At 40.2% G+C, this 20,766-nt stretch overlaps 1 protein-coding gene across 1 annotated transcript in view; it reads left to right on the top strand.

Moving 5' to 3' along the window:
- Positions 1–201: 201 nt before the first annotated feature.
- spred2 (sprouty related EVH1 domain containing 2) overlaps positions 202–20,766 on the top strand; it is a 91,281-nt gene continuing 70,716 nt past the window's right edge. Inside the window, exon 1 of the mRNA XM_008114818.3 lies at positions 202–715. Within this exon, the coding sequence (XP_008113025.1) occupies positions 666–715 (50 nt within the window). The 5' untranslated portion in view covers positions 202–665. The remainder of the gene's footprint in view (positions 716–20,766) is intronic.

Consider the following 20,766-nt stretch of genomic DNA (forward strand, 5'->3'; position numbering starts at 1 on the left):
CAAAAAAAAACTCCAGGCAGCAGAAAGCATTGCAGAAACATCCAGGCGGCGACTGCAGAAAGAGGGCGGCGCGCGCGTGCGTGTGCCACCCTCCGCGAGCCCAATGCCTCGCCTGGGGCCATGGAGATAGATCCCAGCCAGCGCGCGACGAGGAGGGGGCGTGGCTTAGCAGGAGGGCGGGGCTTAGCGAGAGGGGGGGAGGAGGGGGGCACCTCGGCCAAACCATCTTGAGCTCCGCGAGGGAGGGAGGCAGGGAAAGAGGGAAGGAAGGAGAGAGACTCGCTGGCGGCTCGCCTGTTTCTCTCTTGTGTTGAAAGGGGGGGGGGGGTGGCTCGCGAAAGCAGCTGGGTTGCTGGCATCACGTCATCGCTTCCGCCCCGCTTCCTCCTCCTCTGACTGCTGGCGCTAAAGAATCCAACATGGAGTAAAGGCAGCGATGGGGCTCGGAGGGGGCCGCCGGCTGCTCCTCCTCCTGCTGCTGCTCCTCTTCTCGGGCCCCCGCTGCCTCCCCGCGCGCTGAGCCTCCCTCGCGCGGAAGGACAACAATCTCTCCCCTCCCGCCGCCTTTCTCCTCCTGCAACAGACGAAGCGGCCTCTCTCTCTCCACCCCCCCCCCCTTCCCTCCGTTTCCGCGCAATGTGAGGCTCGGGAGAAGAAAATGCGGGATGAGCCGCTGCCAGGAGGAGAAAATGACCGAAGACAACCACCCGGACGAGTAAGTGGAAACGAGGCGGGAAACAACACCTTTTGAGGGGAGCGTTGGGAAGGAATGGAGGGGGAGGACTCGCGACGCCCCCCCCCCCCGTCCCTCATCTTTGCGTCTTCCATTGCGCGCACGCGCCGGGCGAGGGGGGGGGAGGAAAGAGAGTTGAGGGCTTTTTTTCCGTCCGCGAGGCCTCCAAGTTGCAAGCGTCTTCTCCTCGAAAGGCCTCATGTGTGTGAAGGAGTGTGTTTTGGGGGGGGGGGGGGGGTAAACACACACACATATACACGCCCCCTTTGCCCTCACATCCGCCATTTCTTTCTTCTCTCACCCCCGTCTTCCTTCTCCCTTGTTTTTTTTCTTCTTTTCTTGAATCAGCCTCATTTGCATACCACATTTCCATTCATAAAAAAAAAACCAACCCAGGAGAGGCCCCGAGGAGTTGGCGCGCGCGAGAGGGAGGGCTTTGCTTCGCGTTCCCTGCCCTGCCCGGGGGGAGGGGGAGGGAGAGAGGTCGGTTTGGCTTTCCAGAAGGGAAGGGGAGAAGGTGCAGGAGAGGGTTAAAGGGTTAGGCGCGCGCCCAAACTTTCCTCGCAGTCAGTCGAGAGGCCCTGCGTCGCGGAAAGCGCGGAAAGGCCGAGGATTCCGTGTTGTTTGGGCCCCGCCGTGGTCTCCCTTTCTCCTGACTGGTTTCCAGGCCTCTTCGCTCTCCCCCGAGTGCGGCTTCTTGGCGGGGAAAGGCCCTGCTGGGCTGGCTGTGTCTTCTCGTTCATAAGAATTCCGCCCGTTCGGCGGCAGTGGCTCAGGCAGCTTCCCGTTATTGTCACGTGACGCTGACATTCATAAATCCGGTAACCTTCAGCCTGCTGCCTCCATTCACTGACTTACTCGCTGCCTGGCTGTCGCCGCCCTATATCCACACAGACCTATATCCCAGAAAATCAAGGCAGACAAATCTCACATGTTCTTCTTTGAACTGGAATATATGGCAGTGTGAGATTTTCTGCCTTGATCTTCTGGGGTATAGGCCTATGTGTATGTTCTCCCGCAGTGAGGACATCGGTTTCCAGGTGGAAGGCGGTTCCGGTCAGAGTTGACTTGACGGTTTCTCCCTTAAGCCCTCCATTCGTGCCTCTTCAAACTCCGCAGCACTGCTGGTCACAGCTGACCTCCAATTAGAGCGCTCAAGGGCCAGGGCTTCCCAGTTCTCAGTGTCTATGCCACAGTTTTTAAGGTTGGCTTTAAGCCCATCTTTAAATCTCTTTTCCTGCCCACCAACATTACGTTTCCCATTTTTGAGTTCGGAGTAGAGCAACTGCTTTGGGAGACTGTGATCGGGCATTCGGACAACGTGGTCAGTCCAGCGGAGTTGATGGCGTAGGAGCTTCGCTTCAGTGCTGGTGGTCTTTGCTTCTTCCAGCACACTGACATTTGTCCGTCTGTTTTCCCAAGAGATTTGCAGGATTTTTCTGAGGCAACGCTGTTGGGAATGCTCCAGGAGTTTGGTGTGATGTCTGTAGACCGTCCACGTTTCGCAGGCGTAGAGCAGGGTTGGGAGGACAATGGCTTTATAAACAAGCACCTGGTATCTCAAACACTCTCTGCTTCATTCTGAAAAATGCTGCGCTCGCAGAGCTCAGGCGGTGTTGTATTTCAGTGTCAATGTTGACTTTTGTGGAGAGGTGGCTGCCAAGGTAGTGGGAATGGTCAACGTTTTCTAATGTTACACCATTAATCTGTATTCCTGGCTTTGCAGAGGGATTAGCTGGTGCCTGTTGGAAGAGCACTTTGGTTTTCTCGATGTTCAGTAAGAGGCCAAGCTTCTCGTATGCTTCTGCGAAGGTGTTTAGAGTGGCTTGTAGGTCGTCTTCTGAGTGTGCACAGACTACGTTGTCTTCCGCATATTGGAGTTCTATAACAGATGTTGTGGTGACCTTGGTTTTGGCTCTTAGTCTGCTGAGGTTAAATAGCTTGCCATCTGTCCAATAGATGATTTCCACACCGGTGAAAAGCTTCCCATCAACAAGGTGAAGTATCATAGCGATGAAGATGGAAACTAAGGTAGGGGCAATAACACATCCCTGCTTGACACCTGATTCCACCTTAAATGGGTCACTTTGGGAGCCGTTGCTGTCCAAGACTCCCACATCTACACATGGCTATTATGTCTCCTCTCAACCTTTTTTGCAGACTAAACATACTCAGTTCTTTAAGATGCTCCTCATAGGAATTCATGGTCTACAGGACTTTGATCATTTGAGTTGCCCTCCTCTGGACACCTTCCAGCTTGTCAATATATAATCCATATAATGTGTTCTGAAACAGCCTTATAGGGCAGTGTAGTTCCAGTCTATGTTGAGGGTGTTGGGAGGCCACAAGGCTGGGTCCGGAGCTGGGCTTTTTCCAAACATGGCTCATTCCAGGCCTTTCTCTACTGGAAATGGGAAGTAGCTGGTATTTTCCTACTACCACTTTTCTCTTGTGATCTGAGACATCTATTCAGAGGATTTTGCCTGGTACACATTCAGCTGTCTGAAAATGGAGAAAGGGGAGTAAGTAATTCCTCTCAAAATGTCTTAGGCCAGGCATGGCAAACTCCCCCCCACCCCCACCCCCGTGTTTTGGACTTGAACTCCCAGAAATCCCAGCCAGTTTACCAGCTGTTAGAAATAGAAGTCGATAACACCTAGAGGACTGAAGTTTGCTCATGCCTACCTTAGGCAAATTATACCTGAGCATGAGAGAGCCCATAAAAAGACCCGTTTGCTGTACCTGCAAGAAGTTGAGGCCATCAGTTGTCACACAGTTGCCAGGGCTAGATGTTAATTGACTAAAACATCAGCCATTGATGAGGGATGATAGGAGTTGCTGCCCCCTTGGCAAGTGATCTTTTTTTGAATCTGGATTTGTCAAAATAAAAACAAAGTGGTCGTTGACCACAGTAAGGGCATTCTGTGCAACAGCAGTAACATCAAGTTTTTTGAATTTCAACTCCCAGAATTCTTGAACATTGGACAAGCTATTTTGGGCTTCTGGGAGTTGGGAGGTCCAAAGCCTGGAAGGTCTATGCATCACTGGGCCAGAATAATCATTTTCAGGCTACATTTTTTGATTCTTGAAAGATTTGGCAATTTCTTGTTACAGAGATAAACTGAAAACTGCTCCTGGAGTCACAATATGTCTGAGTTGGTTTTTTTTTTTAACTGAATATCTGAAACACCTAGAAGCCTAGCCTCGGCTAGAAAGTTGCTCTTCCCCTTTTTATTGCAGACACTTTTGATATAAGGAGAAAAATACTGTAAAGAGCAGTCCAGCTTTTTTCCACTTGGAGTAGTTGTCATTCCAGTTTGGAAGCGGGAGGATTGAAGAAAGGGTATTTGTCAGCTAAGCAACCTTTTAAAAACATCTGTTTACAGCATAGAAGGGAGGAATCACTTGGACTCCTAGATGTTTGTTGCTTGACAACAAGTTCCTGCAGTCATAAGCAGCACAATGAAGAAGACTGGGAGGGACAGACCAAAAACATCTGGAGTGTCACATACAACAGTTCTTCAAAGTCTGCCGTTTAATAGCACTGTATAACACGAATTTTGTTTTTGGGTTATAAATTTCATTTCTTAATTGGTTCTATCATAAAAACATGGAAAAAGTTTATTAAACTGCCAAAGCTTTGTTTTTGCGGGACATCCTGTAGCACATTTTGCTATCATTTTTCAGTGAATATCTCATCAAGTCTCAAGCAGTTCAACATAGTTTGTGGCAACCACAAAAACAAAGTTTCTGGAGTATAACAACTACTTTCAAAGTAAATACCTCATAAGTAAACAGGAAATATCACTTTCAAACCAGGAACAGAATTTTTTCAACTTTTGTTACATTGTGTAATATGGGACGATCATCTTTTTGAGGCATCCCTAGCAGGTCCTAGGACCAGACCCCCGCAGATCCATAGGGCCCACTGAATTTCCCACAGCTGATACATAACATGCAGTAGTGAAAATAGCTCTTTCTACTACTAGGCCTGGTAGACGATTCTAAATTGGGATGGCCAGTCTTTCAGTACAATACTCTGAATATTATTTCTGTAATAGATGCCACACATTCTTTTAAAAAAATCAAATATTCATAGTATCCACAAATTTATTCATTTCTGTTAGGTTTGAAATCTTACAGCAATGGAATATGATTTAATATTCTTGCTTTTGATGTTTGCCTGTAACCCCTCTTCTTTATTTGAAAAATTATTTCTCAAACCATTTGTCTGGAAAATTAGGAACTGGTTTCCAAAATGCTTTGGGAGTTGCAAGACATTCCATGTCAGGCAACTTGGCATAATGAAAGAAGAAATGTATTGGTATAGCTGAAGACTCTTTTCCTAATAGTGTTTTTATATTTCAGTATTAATCAGTATTATTGCTGATAATAGTTTAGATACCATTGCCCAGTTGGACAACTGACTTAAACATTTGCTACTGGATTCTGTCTGCTTAAATTCAAACCAGGGTAACTTCCTGTGTCCTGTTACATTAATCAACAAAGGGGTAATCAAGACTATTCTCTTTGGTGCATTATGTTAACCAAGGTTGAATGGGAATTAAAGCCTTAAGTCTTTAACACACAGCCCTCTGTTACCAGTACATCACGTAAATACAGTAGAGTAGGAGCCCCGGTGGCGAAGTGCATTAAAGCACTGAGCTGGAGACCGAAAGGTCCCAGGTTCAAACAGAAGCAGCGTGAGCGGCCGCTGTTAGCTCCAGCTCTTGCCAACCTAGCAGTTCGAAAACATGCCAATCTGAGTAAATCAATAGGTACTGCTCCGGCGGGAAGGTAACGGCGCTCCATGTAGTCATGCCGGCCACATGACCTCAGAGGTGTCTATGGTCAACGCCGGCTTCTTGGCTTAGAAATGGAGATGAGCACCAACCCTCAGAGTCGGTCACGACTGGACTTAACGTCAGGGGAAACCTTTACCTTTAGGAAAAACTAGGTTTTCAAATTATTTTAATATAGTTGCTTATAAGTATTGAATTAACTGATTGCTGTTAGCCTTTATTTCATTTCCTGTTTAGAAACCATTTAGTTTAGAAAACATTTTAGTGACAGTTTTCAAAAGTAAATCATACTATGAGGATTTCTAGCCTTAATGGGTTTCCCAGATATGAAAATCTTTTGTATCTTCATGTAGATGCTTATTTGGGAATATAACATGCGTTGTAATGTTACTGTATCACTGGTGATACAATTAGCTAGGATGGCTTAACACTATACAATGTGTCAGAAAGCTCAGAATAATTACAGCTCTGGAAATCCCTGGAGGCCATAAAGGTTGAGCAATCCAAAATCTAAAACTGTCCACATGAATGGCTGGGATTGTGACACCTTTGCTTTTTGATGCTTCGATGAATACAAATCCTATCTCATGCCCTACATTACTTCCAGGCTACCTAAATTACCTGCAGGCTATGTGTATATGGTGTATATATAAGCATAAATGAATGTCATCTTTGGACATGGATCCTCACCTTCGAGATATCTCATTATGAACATACGAGGTGGAGGGGTTTCAACCAGGAATGGCCCTTCCTCTCCAGTTTCATACTGTTACCTTTTTTAGTGTAGGCATTAAAATGAATTTTAACATAAATGCAACAGTTAAGTGGTTTGCTGTTGTTATGTAAATATAACTAAATAGGTTTTAGAACCTTATTAATGATTAGCTACATTTATTAACACTTTCAGTTAAATACCCTGTCTCTTGAAGTAAATCCCATCAGAATGACTGTTAAATATGCATAAGATTACACATTGTCTTGAGTAATAAGCACCATAAAGGTGTCTGAGAGGCATCCATAGGAAGATACTGGTTAATTACTTCTCTGAACATTTGCTTCATTTGTTTTTTGCTGTTGTGTGCCTTCTCTCAAGGTAACCATCATTCAGGTTTTAATTTTTGAGAACCTTAAGGTGAATACATCACAAGGTTTTGTTGGCAAGATTTGATCAGAGAAGATTCGCCATTACCTTTCTCTGAGCCCCTATTGCAAAGTTTCTTGATGTCAGGTCAGAATGATACATCCAGTCATGAAATCAATGGTGAGGGGGTAGCATAGTTGACCTCCTCCCCCGCATTAATTCTCTGTCAGAGAGGTGCTTGCTAGGGAAGGGAACATTGGTGCTTTGGTGGCCCTGAGGAAAAATACTTTTCAGTGGTGAGGGACCGATCTACTTCCTCACCACCGATCTACTTCCTCACCACTGATCTCATGCATGGCAGAACTCAACTGGGGAGTGGATGGTAGTCTCAAGGATTGAGAGCAGGGGAAAACGGGAAATCTCTTTTGGGAGATTAAACAAATAGTTATTTTTTTCAAAGTGTCCAAAGGAACAGTGGAGGTCACTGAAAGCTTATTAGTAGGACTTTGGGAAGATGATCTACAACGCTGGAGAAATATCCTGGAAATAACAAGTTGATGTTTATTTGACTGCTTAGAAGAAGAGCTGTGATTCATTTTGCCTGTGGTCTTGTCAGCTCTTGGCATAAATTGTATGTGAACCCTAAAACACTTTTTGGAACCATCTAACTTTGGCCATTGAATTGATATGGAACAGGCTCCCTACAAATGTCAAGTGAAGACTAAATGCTGAGGCCATATGCAAAAATACTTAATAAAAATTATTTAAAAAAAAGATTCCTCAAAATCTGAGTGGATGAAATCTGAGTAAATCCACAAATATGGAGGGCTGAGGATATAACCTTTTCCTTCAGCCTCCTTCTTTTGTGCCTTCTAGCAGTCTACTGCTAGCATTCAACACACACACATATATATGTATATGTATATACAGTAGAGTCTCACTTATCCAACATAAACGGGCTGGCAGAACGTTGGATAAGCGAATATGTTGGATAATAAGGAGAGATTAAGAAAAAGGCTATTAAACATCAAAATAGGTTATGATTTTACAAATTAAGCACCAAAACATCATGTTGTACAACAAATTTGACAGAAAAAGTAGTTCATTACACATTAATGATATGTAGTAATTACTGTATTTACGAATTTAGCACCAAAATATCACAATGCATTGAAAACATTGACTACAAAAATGCGTTGGATAATCCAGAATGTTGGATAAGTGAGACTCTACTGTATATATATATATGCAGTAAATCTTTCACACTTTTAAACAGTACCTGTGGTTTTAGCTGGCCTTTAATTTTGTATTTTTATTAATATGTTTGCAATGCCTTCACCTTCTGACTATGAAAGGAAGATTGTGGGAAGGTAAGGATTGCCATGTTGTGATAAGTTGTCATTTAAGATAGAAATTGCAGTTTCAGTTCAGTAGAGTACAAAGTTCAATGGGAGTGTGTTAAGGTTGTTAACTAGTTTTAGTTTGTGTGCTTATGCTACTCCTAATTTGTCTGATGTGCACATCCTCAATGACTTTTATGAAAAAGTCAATTGTTCAGTAGGAAGAGTTTTTGAACAAGTAATGTTGAATTATACACTGGCTGAGAATCATGAACAGAGCCACAGATGTAAGATTTGTGTTTGTAGCAAGTAGGTTCTTGCCCAAGGGGATTTCCCATTTGATGTAAAAGAAATATGAAAGACCAGGAGGATTTAGAGAGTCTAGTTTGGTGGCTGAAATTAGTCTTGAAATTGAATGGGAGATCACTCAAGAACCATATAAAATATATGTCTCTTGGAGCTTTTTGGAAGAACTAAAAGAGCAGGTTGTATGTGTGACAAAGAAATATCTAGGGTTAGGAGTAAAAATGCAACCCCCTTCCCCAATGCAAGATACTCCGACTTCTCTGAGAGATTTTACTTAACTTTTTTGGCAAGTAGATTTTGCACACTTCTGAGCAGTACTGTAAAGTGTGGTCATTGTTGCATGAGCTATTTAAAGTAGTAGCATTTGGGTGTCTTGTGTGTTTTTCTTACAAGTCAGGTTAATTTATAGTCCTTGGTTTGTGTTTATGTGTATTTACTGTCAGAAAGGGGAAGGTCACTTGTTTTGCACAGTATTCAGTATCCCTGTTCTAATGAAATCTCAGTCTCCGAAAGGGATTTCTGAATGCTTGAATTCACTCTTGTCATTCCAAAACAAACAGATTCATGTAATTTTTATGTCGATAAGTTCTTGTTCTTCCTACAACCTTAATGCATATTATAAAAAATAAAATGGGACTTGAGCATCCACAGAATTTGGTATCCATGAAGAGTCCTTGCAGCAAACCTCAGGGGACATCAAGGACCCACTGTAGATTTATCATGATGATGAGATAATGATGGTTGATGCCCACTGGGTTATAGAAAAATGGCCTCTCTTTAAAGTGTATTGGAAAATTGAATTTGAACTATTGTGTTCTTACATCTTTTTAAAATTTGTTTTGTGTTGTTGCTGCTGCTGCTGTTCCTTTTGACTTCTGCTTTAAGTTTCATGCACAGGTTTTATATCCAGAGTGGAAGACACATTTACCTACTGGTGTTTTTGCATTTTTATCCTAAATGTTGTCTTTCATATGTTATACTGTCAGGTTAATAAAATTTTGGTTATGTTATGACAAATTGTATAGATCCCACCATGAGTGCCTTGTGTAATGGAGGCCAATGCAGAACTATAAGAGCTAGCAAGTATCAGGAGCCCTTATTGCTAAATATTTACTGAGCTGGTTCTTCATCATAGTTCTTATGTGTCAACTAGTTTTACAAATGTTCACGACCACCGAGTTGTGGTGATGCATGTCCCTTTCAACACAGCTTTTGCAAGACTCACAATTATCTCATGGAATGTTTCCCAAGTAGTAACAGGAGTTTCTCTCATGGCTTGCTTAAATTCCTATTATGGCTTTCCTCCATCATGTTTTTAGGGTTTTTTCTGAGTGGCTATATAAAGTTGCAAATACGACTGACTCCATTTTCATTAGTGAGGTGGGTTGCACTGTATTCATTTGTCAAAAAGTCTCATTTTTAAGACTTGTGGGTTCAATCCTGTGACATTATTATAAAACATCTCTACCTGTTTGTCATGGCAATAGGTCCAATAACATAAGGTCTCGTCCTCTGAAATTGGTTGTGTACACTAAGGAGGGCCCTCAGGATGTGCGCCTAGATTTACTTCTTTTTTCAAGTGCATTGATTTTAATGGTTCCACATAGTTGGATATTTGATACCACCTGCTACCCTAACAAGCACATAGCTACCCTATGTTCCCTGGGTGCTGTGTAGCTCCATATGTTCCCTGACATCGCAGCAGTGGCAGCTTCATGTAGACTAGGTGGGTGTAATATGTACAATTCTGACAGCTCCATAACTTCATTTGAAACCCTTTCTGTATCAAACTAGGGAAGGCTGGCTGCATTTACTAGTGAAAGACTAGTGGTTTAAGGGTGATCCTGTTGCATTGTGCACATTATACTGATTAGCAACAAACTGCAGTTAGCAATTTTGGGATCAAGTTACACAGATAAACATTTCTGCCTCTTCCTGTGTCTCAGGTACATTCCCACCCTCCTGAATTCCTTGGCTTAGCTGTTGTTTAGTATTACCTGTACACTAATGTAAACCACAGCTAACACAATTAAGTTTCCTTGTAACTAGGACTTGTAAACTCTGTCCTCAACCCAGGCTTAAAAGGAAATCTCTGGCTTGCATGCAATTATTAATGTCAGGAAGGAAGCCCCTTTGAAAAGGTGAGAAGGGAAGATTTAGTAACAAAGTTGACGTCAGATTTGCAGCCCATGATGCCAGAGTCCCAGTGTTGCACGTGCTGAATTATTAGTACTGTATTATAAAAATATCAAAACTGCAGTAGATTTGTCTCAAAACCCCAAGTAGATCCCTGACTGCTGGTTTCATGTTTGTGGGGTGGCGAGGGAATTTCAGTCTTTGACTACACACTTTCCTGGAAGTAACTGAAGAGAAAGGACTGGCAGAATAAAGGTGCAGTACAGTAAGCATGATGTTGACCTACCAAAATACAATTTCCATGAATTTAGTAAAATTAACTTTTTTGGATTAAAGCACCCAGTCTCCCTGGCAACATGGTGCCTTTCCCAAGCTCTGCATTGTTTATGCTCATGCTGCATTGGGGTTAATCTTTGTCCCAATAAATAGTCACCAAAAGCAACTTTTTATTTTTTTTTATCATTGTAAGAGGTTTGTTCCAATTAAAATGTAAGTGTGTGCTTAGTGTGCTGGTTTGAGAAACTTATATCTGGACATGCATCACACAGGTTTACCTGCTAGGGACTCTGATTCAGTCCTTGTAAACTTTACTAGAAAAGCAAGTGTAAGTTGGCTTACAACTGTGTGATGTGTGAAAAAGTCCCATGTAGCTTTTTATGTGCTTATGGGTTCTGTTGCTGCACTTCATGTTGCTTTTAATTATTTGTGTGTTGGATTCTTTGAATTTTCTACTGGCAAAAATGGAACTATAGTTATTAAAATAAACAGAGTTAAAATGGTTATGTAATGCCAGTATGTTTGTCTGATATGTAGAATACTTATACAATATGCTTAGATGAAAGGGAATAGGAAAATCTTGACAGCAAGCATATTCGCCTCATCTTGGTAGTTTCATTTTTCTGTAGGCAAGTTCGCAGTACATACCATTTGCTCTGATATGGAAAGAATGAGTTTTTGTGTGTATTCCTTTGGGAATGCCTTGCTATTTATTGATTGATGAAGTTGACTTTTTGTTCTTGTGATTTGTACATAAGTCAAAAAAGCATTATAGTGATGTATGTTTTTTCTCCGTAACGGGTATTCTACTTGGTTAAGTCTAAACTAGATGTGATGTTTATTGTTTATTCATCATTACTATGACGAAAAGGAACCATATAATTACATTTGAGTATGTGTGTTTTAATTAGGCAATGAAATATTTCCTGTTCAACATTTAGTACAGAAATAGAGTTTGAATATTTCAGCTTCATGTGATTATTACTGAAATGCATTAACCAAATAGAGATAAATTGGTGGTGGTGGGGGAGGTAAAAGATTATACATTTATGTGATATTACAGACAAGCTGTTTGCACTGAAATACATAAAAAAAACCTCCCTGCACCATCCTGAGCATGTACACTCCTCTACTACCATGTCTGTATAGAGTCCAGAAGCATTAGTTTTCATATCAGGTCAACTGCAGTTAGTATGACACCTGAATCCTGGTTAGTGAATATAAGCCAGTCTCATAAACTGGTTTACATAAAATGCAGCTATACCTAACTGTAAACTATTTAGATTTCAGCAGGAGAGTAAACTGCTGGTAATTAAAGAAATGGAAGCAATCTCCTTCCATGCTCCTTATGGCCATACCTGGGCAAAGGTTCCTATACTGTAGAATTGATGCAGTTTGACACCACTATACCTGCCATAACTCAATTATATGAAATTATGAAAGTTATCATTTGGTGAAGCACCAACACTCTTTGGCAGAGAAGGCTAAAGACCTTGTGAGACTACAATTCCCATGACTATAGCATTGGGCCATGGCAGTTGAAGTGGTGTCAAAATACATTAATTCTTTTTCAAAATAGGTTTTTATTAAGTGAGTTAATAGCATACAGAATATGAGAAAGAAAAACATTTAAAAATCGGATACAGATAATATAGGTATGCCTTTTCTCGAAACCCCCTCCCCCCACCCGTGAACCCATAATTTCTGACACCACCAGTGTGAAACTAATGCCTCAAAAAAAAAAAAACTACCAGTGTCCTACATTAATAAATTCCCCTTGTCACTACTTTGAAGTCTATTTTGTCATCTTTTCTAGATATCCAAATGCAGGTCTCCATTTCTTAACAAAATCTTCATTGCTTCCTCCCCTCAAGCCATTGAATAGCTTGGCCATTTGGATATATTCTAATAATTTTTCTCTCTAGTCCTTTAGCAAAAGCTCTTTTCTCCTTTCCATGATGTTACTATTATTCTCGTTGCAACAAAAATTGCATTAATTTCACAGTATAGAAGCACCCTAAAAGATAAACATGCAAGTTGTAGTTGCAGGACCCATGACTCTCGGGCTCACTAGCATCTTATAGTTGCACTGGTCTCCCCTGTGTTGTATGCTAAACAGATGTGAAAAAGTGGAAACTTTATTTGAAATAATTTGATTAGTTTTAAAGATATCACAAGATTCCTTTTTTCCTCCTTCCCTCTTCCCCTCCCATGTTCTACCTTAGTAATTCTGAATTACCTACATACATATTCTTATTACCATCTTGAGAATGTAAGGTTTTGCTGCCTTGCTAAAAACCATTCTTAGAGAGTTCTTGGCTGAAATAGTTTAAAGGGGTGATTCCACTATCTCATATCTCTTCGGTTCATACAGCCATCTAGTTTGGCCATTATGTTGTCATACCAGCTCTTCTGCAGTACTTTAAAAGCAAGCACTGGTATGTCTTTGATGCATATGAATTCAATGTTATGTGGGTAGAAGGACATGGGGTTTTGCATTGCTTCTTGAAGCATTTTAATTTTGCCTTTTTTCCAAGCAAGAGAATGTTTAATGAATGGCTTTGTACTTTGGTTCCAGTGTTTGTCTATGCATAGCAATGGGAACAAGTACCACAAATCCAAATACATTATTTTGCTCCATATGGTTCTCAAAGATAGCTCTGCAGCATCAGTATTATCTCCCTTTCACAGACAGCACTTATTCCTTATGAAATGTTATCAATGACTTTAGAATAGCAATAACTAGCCAACTGTATTTGTCATCATGAACGCTGGCTGTGTAGAAGGAACCCTGCTGTGTTCTTCTGTCATGATACCAATTTGTACTTTTAAGGCAGGAAATGTAATCCTGGGAAACATGATTGATTTACTGCCTTGTACACAAAATAAAAAAGAAAATCCCACTCAGTTCTGCTTCAGTTGTTAGCAGTGTGCAAGAACAGGATCCACTTTCTTCCTAATACTGCACATGAAAATGTTTTTCTTCAGTATGAAAAGGTGGGGTTCTTATTCTTAATATTGCAAAGTGAAAAGTGAGCTTTGTAGTAAGGAACCGGTGGTGTGTGCCTCTGCTTAGGTTGCTATTACAATACTGTAATTGCCCATAACTTGCTGCACTGACCAGCATGCTTACCATTTAAAGGTAGACAATGATAAAATTATTATCAGGAAAAATGTAGAGTTATATCATGTCTAATGCTGAAAAGAGGGAAATTCTGTACATATATGGAGGAGGAAGGAGAGGCATGCATGTCTTGAACCAGACTTTACCTTGGTGAAAGACTTACAGCTGGTTAAAGGTTTTGCTGAACCAGAATGATGCCTCTCCTAGTCAACTGCATTCCTGGCTGTTGCAGGTGCCACCACTGATACCAGAATGGGGTGCCCACATGATCAGCAAGAAAGAGGGGAGAACATGCTGAGCCCAGGGCTGCCATGGGGCAGATTTATATCAGGCTAAACTGTCTGGTGTAGATGAGTCTTAGGTGGCACAAAAAACAAAACTTCATAAAGTTACATAGAGGTATTTAGATTTAAGCATGCTTACAAGAAATTCAACTGAAATAATTCTAATTATTTTAATTAACTGGGTTGTGGTTTGGACTAGTAGGTCTTATGTAGGGAATAGTCAAAATCCATACTCCAAAACCTCCCCATAACTTATATATGAGGTTGACTTATATATGAATATGTACAGTAATCCTTTTTTCTGAAACATTAAGGCCTAAGAACATAATTTTAAGTAGGTTGGTATTGTCATTATCCAAATTTGTGTTTGATGCAACAGATAATTTTCCTCTAGCTGATTAGCTGAAATTGTACAACTATCCTTGAGGTTATGTTTGCATGAAAAGGGAGGATTACATGATCTTTGAAGATACAGTACTTGGCTACTGACTGAGATATTGTGTACTGATGTAACAAAAAGGGAACTTCCCACTTCCATGAAGATAGCATCACAGCTTGCAGCCTCATCACTGCTACTTTAGACAATGACTCCTTCACGTTCAGAGAGAGTCAAATTTTAAAAATTACGAAATGCCCATTTTCGATGAGGTAGTAGGAATATTGGGCTGTTCAAATATAAAGGAAGATTTTTTCAGAGGAAACAAGATGAAGAGTAGTAGATCTTCCAGTGAAGAATGTGTGATAGGCCTGAGGTATTTGTGGAGCTGTTGATACAGTTCAGGGATATATTCTTTTTTCTAAAGCTCTTTTCTGACTAAGGCTTTTAAACATTCTCTCTTTACCCTCTTTATGTCCTATAGTTATCATTGGTTGAGTAGCCCTTATCTGAAATGCTTGGGACCAAAAGTATTTTGGGTTTTGGAATACCTGTATTTGTACAAACACACATAGCGAGAGATCTTTGGATCTGGGATCCAAGTCTAAACATGAAATTCATTTCTATCTCTATTATTATTGCTACTATTATTACTGCCATGTTTTCTTTCTGAAAAGAGACTAATATAATCATTATATTCATAGCTTTAAGGTAATTATATGCACAATATTTTAAATTATTTTTTGCATGAAACAATGTTTTTGCATATTGAACAATCAGAAAGCAAAGGTGCCACTATCTTAAGCCACTCGTGTGGACAATTTTAGATTTTGGATTTTCTTGGAATTCCAGATGAGGGATGCTGAACATGGACTTTATATGACCTGTACAAAGATTTATTGAGGATTCTGGATGAATGGATTCTAATCTTGGACATGCTTAAAATTTTTATATAATGTGATTTTATTTTGCAATGGTATCTGTTTTATATGAATTGTTGTTTTGTAGATTTTTTTATATGAATTGTTTTTACATTGTTTTTAGGCATTGAATTTTTGCCTATTTATTGTAAGCCGCTTTGAGTCCCCTTGGGGAGAAAGGCGGGGTAAAAGTGATGTAAATAAATAAATAAACTGGATGGTTCAGAAAGAAAGTAACTGATCTCCTTGCAATTCTGCATGTGCTATTCTCAAAATGGGCTTATGCATGTGGGTGTTAGTTGAATGGAGATGGCACAGTGTAAATCAGAATTGGCACAAAATAAAGGTATTTCCAATGTATTGGCATGGAAGACTGAAACAGTCTCAAAATGGATGGCCACTTGGGATGACCACTGTGAAGATTTCAGGCTGACCTGTTCTGGGTTCCTGGCAGATTAGATTGGCAAAGGTGGCATTCCTGAGCAGAATAAAAGTTATGAGCAGAAGGCATGATAGATCAAATTGGTGCTTTCAGTTAAAGCTTACCGAATCTGAGGAAATCCTTTCTCCCTTGCTCTCCCCTCCCACCATCACTTTTTTGGAATATTCAAAGGAATGTTCATCCTAGAGCAAGGCTTTTTTGTTAGCTCTGCTTTCAGCCTCTTTTCTTCCACAAACATGTTTTAACAGTGTAATCTTAGAGTTATTAGGGAGGCCACCGGTGGGGAAAAGGGAGAAGATTCACTGCTTGTATTAACACTTGGTAAAAGCATCTGCCTGATGATGTAGGCACTGTGAGTAAAACGTTGCACCCCAGAGCAGATCTAAAGTTACTAAGAATTCAAGTTGAGATATATAAAGCAGTACATATGCACAGAAGTCTTAAATTCAAGCAAAGCACCTAGAAGCTATGAATGCATTAAGCTTGAACTATTGGATGGCAGAATGAGTGCCCACTGCCCAGTATGCCCTGGCCTTTGACTATAGACCTGATATTTAGTGTAGTAGAGTAATAAGCGACCAAACTTTTGAAGTTTCAAACCATCCTGCTTCTTTAGCTCTAGCAGCATCAATTATTGAAAAGTTTCTCCTTGTTTTCAGTTACATTCTTGAAGAAACATTTATGAAGGAAGCTTCTGTTTGTTTTATCTCTTATGAGATATTTATTTTTAAAGCCAGAGGATTGCCAACTATAAAACAGAAATTTGGGAGCCCCGAATTTCATCTTACTACTGTATTTTTCCCCAAAATTGCAAGATTATATTTTTCTGCAAGTATTGGAATCCTTGCTTCAATTAGATGGGTGCTGGGAAGGGATGAAAACTGCATCAGCCCACTTCCCACTTAAAAGTCTAATGTGATTCTGCATTCATTTTCTCTAGAGCTGTGAGCTTTAATCAAGTACATCTTTAATCACAAATTATCATTTACCTCTCTTGATTATTCAGTTGAGCTAAAACCGAAAGCTTTAAAACTTAGAAGCAAGTAGGGTGCTGGCTATCTCTGCAAATTTAAATTGTAGGGGGAGTAGACTTTAATGGTCTTCATCTTTATTTATAATCTCCTCTTAAAGCAGATATTGTGTATTTTAGAGCAAACCCATTAAAGGTCTCCTTCTAGCAATTGGAAGCACAATTCTATGTGGAAATCAATGGCAGCACTTCCTTTTAAATGTGGATATAGTGCAGTATTGTTGCAGGTTATTTATTAAATATGAAAACTAGCTTTTCTGTCTGGGTGTAATACTAGAACAGATGGTATCCTATATATGAAGTTGATAAAAGATTTCCCTAATATTATCCCATACTTTTCAATCATAACTATGTGGAAAAAATTAATGGACTAAACTTCACATCACTTGCTTTGATAGAGAGCTCATGTGGTAAAGGCATGGGTTGTGATGATCCCTCTCCAACTTAATGTTTAAACCTGTCAAAGAAAAGGGATAGGCATGCAGGAAAAGCACAATCAATGCATCCTCAACAGATGGCCATCCAATAATAATAATAATAATAATAATAATAATAATAATAATAATAATAATAATAGCATAAACCACGGGCCATCCAGTTAAAGTTTCTTCTGCCATGCAGGAAAAGTACAAAGTAGCCCCAACAGATGGCCATCCAGCAATAATAATAATAATAATAGCAACCCCAAGAGCCATCCAGTCTATAACCAAAGCACCCCTGGAGCAGTGGGAAGAAAATAGGGTTTTGGAAGCAAGCAAGGTGAAAGGGAAAGGATATGGGTGGTGAGGAAGGTGAGGAGAAGAGGCTTTTGACAATAAGGGAGGTGGGGGGGAGGAACAGGGAACCTCTCAGTATGCTTCATGGATCCCTAAGGGCTCCGTGGAGCATACTTTGAGAACCGCTGGTGTAGGCAATGCCACCTCTCTACCAGATCAATTAAAACAATACTTTCTGTCCAGGATTATTCACCATAGGATAGTTGAAATTCAAACTTTGGATTGATGTCTCTTTGCTGTCCCTTTGACTCCCCATGGTCTGCAGAGAAGTAGAGTACTTAAACTTAAAGGTGAATCTTGTTTTTATGTGGTAGAACCATACTGGGTTTTTCTTGGTATTGGAAGAATAGCCAATATTTGTGCCTGATGTGTCCAGGATTCTCGTGTTGTGCAGTTAATGCTGAGTGTTAGAGTCAACAAAGGAAATAACATCTAACAACTTCTAAAAACAAAAATATTCTACAGTATCTCACAGAGGTATTCATACAGTGTGTGTGGACATGGAACAGGCATTTTCCACAAGTAAAACCAAGAATGGATACCCAGAGAATCTTTTGAGAAAGAACAGATCATACAAGACTGCAGTCGGCCTATATCTGAATTACATGGTACCATCAGATTAGATTTTAATCATTGAGTGAGCCATACTGAACATCTAGAGCAAAGTCCTTCAGAAGTTCCTGACACAATTTTTTTTAATTATTTGGTAGTTAGTTTAGGAAGTGTGGAGATGGTGAACAGGGATTTTTTTTTCTTTGCAGCTACTTTCATTGTGTACAATGTGAATATTTACCGTATGTTTTTTCTCATTTCTCCACCCATCCACCAAGCCTTTACCAGGAAATGGGAGTTGTGACTTCCCAGATCATGAGACCCATTCACAGGTTTGGAGATGGTAGTCAACCACCTCTCTGATTGGTGCTCATGTAACTTTTAGTCACTGTCAGGTAGAATAACATTCCTCTGTATTTACCAAAGCTGTTCCTGCTAAACGTTTAACAGCCAGAAACTTTAATTTTGTTGAGGATAACCCTAACATGCAGTGGAGGTCTTGCACAAAAGGTCAAATCAAAGACTGTGCAGATTTGTTCTGTGTTTCATTTATATGTGTAAATCCAGGATGTCAAACAAAGTATGCCAAAAAGGAGAAGTCACTTGTCACTGAATGGTGAAGGTTGGTTTGTCTGAAAGAGAAACACCTGTAAAATGCATTTCGTGTCTTAAGAAGTTTCTATTCTCAAGTCACTAGAGTTTAATACACCTGGTTTGTTTGTTGCCTGAACCTGTGTTCCCTCTGCCTTTCCTGTATTAATAAATCACAAATTCAGTAGACCTTCAATATCTGCTGGAGTTTAATTCCAGCCCCTTCCCCCTACCCGGTGGGTACTCCAATCCTGTTATGTACTGTGGTGTAGTAAAAATGCTGTCTTTATATAAGGTGGTAAAATCAAGGCTTGCCTTTGGATATTTTTAAAATCTTATCAAGCTGACTTGATAAGATTTCATGGTTGACTCCATGGATACAGAAACCATGGATATGGAGGACCAACTTTGTTGGAACTTCATCCTATCTGTTTTGAAAAGGGGCCGTTGTGCTCTCGCTGTCTCTCAACCCCCTCCCCTGCCACTTCCTGCCCAGCTTCTCCACCCACCAACCATGTGCCACTGGAGCAGGCAGTAACCATAGCAATGTAGCTTGTTTCCATGGTACAGTTCTGCAAACGTGGCTGTTTTTGTGGTTCACTTTATTAATACTACTCTTAAATCCAGAAGAGAGAGCATATCTAAATGCTTTGATGGCCAGGAGAAAAATAGATAGCTCGGTAGGCAGTGAAAGGTTAATAATTTTTACTGTTTTATAGTGTATTGTACAATTTTTATATATGCGTTTTATTGTAAGCCGCCCTGAGTCCCCTGTTGGGTGAGAAGTGCGGGATATAAATATTGTAATAAATAAATAAACAAATAAGGTTAGTTTTCCATTTTGCTGTGAGCCTCAATTTATTACTCTCTATGGATGGATAAACAGGGGAATAGCACTTTCTGTGGCTCTTTTCATGTTGGAGACTTGACAGGATTGCTTAACTTGAGACAGCATTAACATAGTACCTGACATTTCGGTCAAGACTCAACTCTGTGGACTGAGGTTAAGACAGAGATACTGAATCCTTTTCCTTTAATAGTAAAATAATCATGGCCAGCTTGCAAGTGTCTGTTCTAGGCCTGCAGGTATTGTCAGATAGTGAATTTATCTTCTCATCTATGCATCTCAAGTTGTGTTGATCCAATGTTTTCCCGGTAGCTTGCATGAGCTGACCAATAAAGGAGAAATTATCTGTAAGTTGTAGATTGCTTAAACCCCACTTTCTCTTATCTTTAAACACATAGGATCAAAAGGGATAACACCCTCTTCCCCATTAGTCCCTCTGGTGGAGCTAATTGTGATGCCAATGATTACTAGAACAAGACTTTGAGCTTCTCTCACAGATGTGTAGATTTTGAAAATTGCTTTCCAAACACCTGTTATGCCGTAGACTTCCAAGAGCATCTTTGGAGCCATTAATCAAACAGATTCATGTTTTTGCAAGTTCTTGACATGCATCTATGCAATTTTTATCTTGCTGAATTTTCATTCAGATTCCAGAGGTCAGCACTTCTGCTGTTCTAGATGCACTCCCAACACTTTTAAAAAAAAGCCATTCAGTTGAAGAACACTACCAATAAATGATTGAAAATGAATGTTAACCATTGTGTACATAGGTCATACGTAAACTATGTACATAGAGTTGTAGTAAGTTGTAGTGAGTACGTTTGTTGAGTGTATTTTTGAATTGTAGTGATTTGTTCTTAACAAATATTTTAAGTATTTTGATGTGATATATACGCTGATTGTGAATCTGAAATAGTTCAATTCTGTGCAAAGGTTCTGTGTAGGAATTTTTGACATTTCATTTGCTCAGCTATTATGTGTAGCTTGCTTTGATGTTCTGATACACCCATAAGAAAGGAGTGTGTATGTGTGGACATTTTAAACACTTATTGGAAAGATGCAAACATCTAAACAAACTGAATAGGAGTGGAGTTTACCTAAGGTTACATAAAGCTTATCAAAACAGAGAGGAAACCACGTGGGTAACATT

This window comes from Anolis carolinensis, chromosome 1 (genome assembly GCF_035594765.1).
Source record: "Anolis carolinensis isolate JA03-04 chromosome 1, rAnoCar3.1.pri, whole genome shotgun sequence".
Lineage (NCBI taxonomy): Eukaryota > Metazoa > Chordata > Lepidosauria > Squamata > Dactyloidae > Anolis > Anolis carolinensis.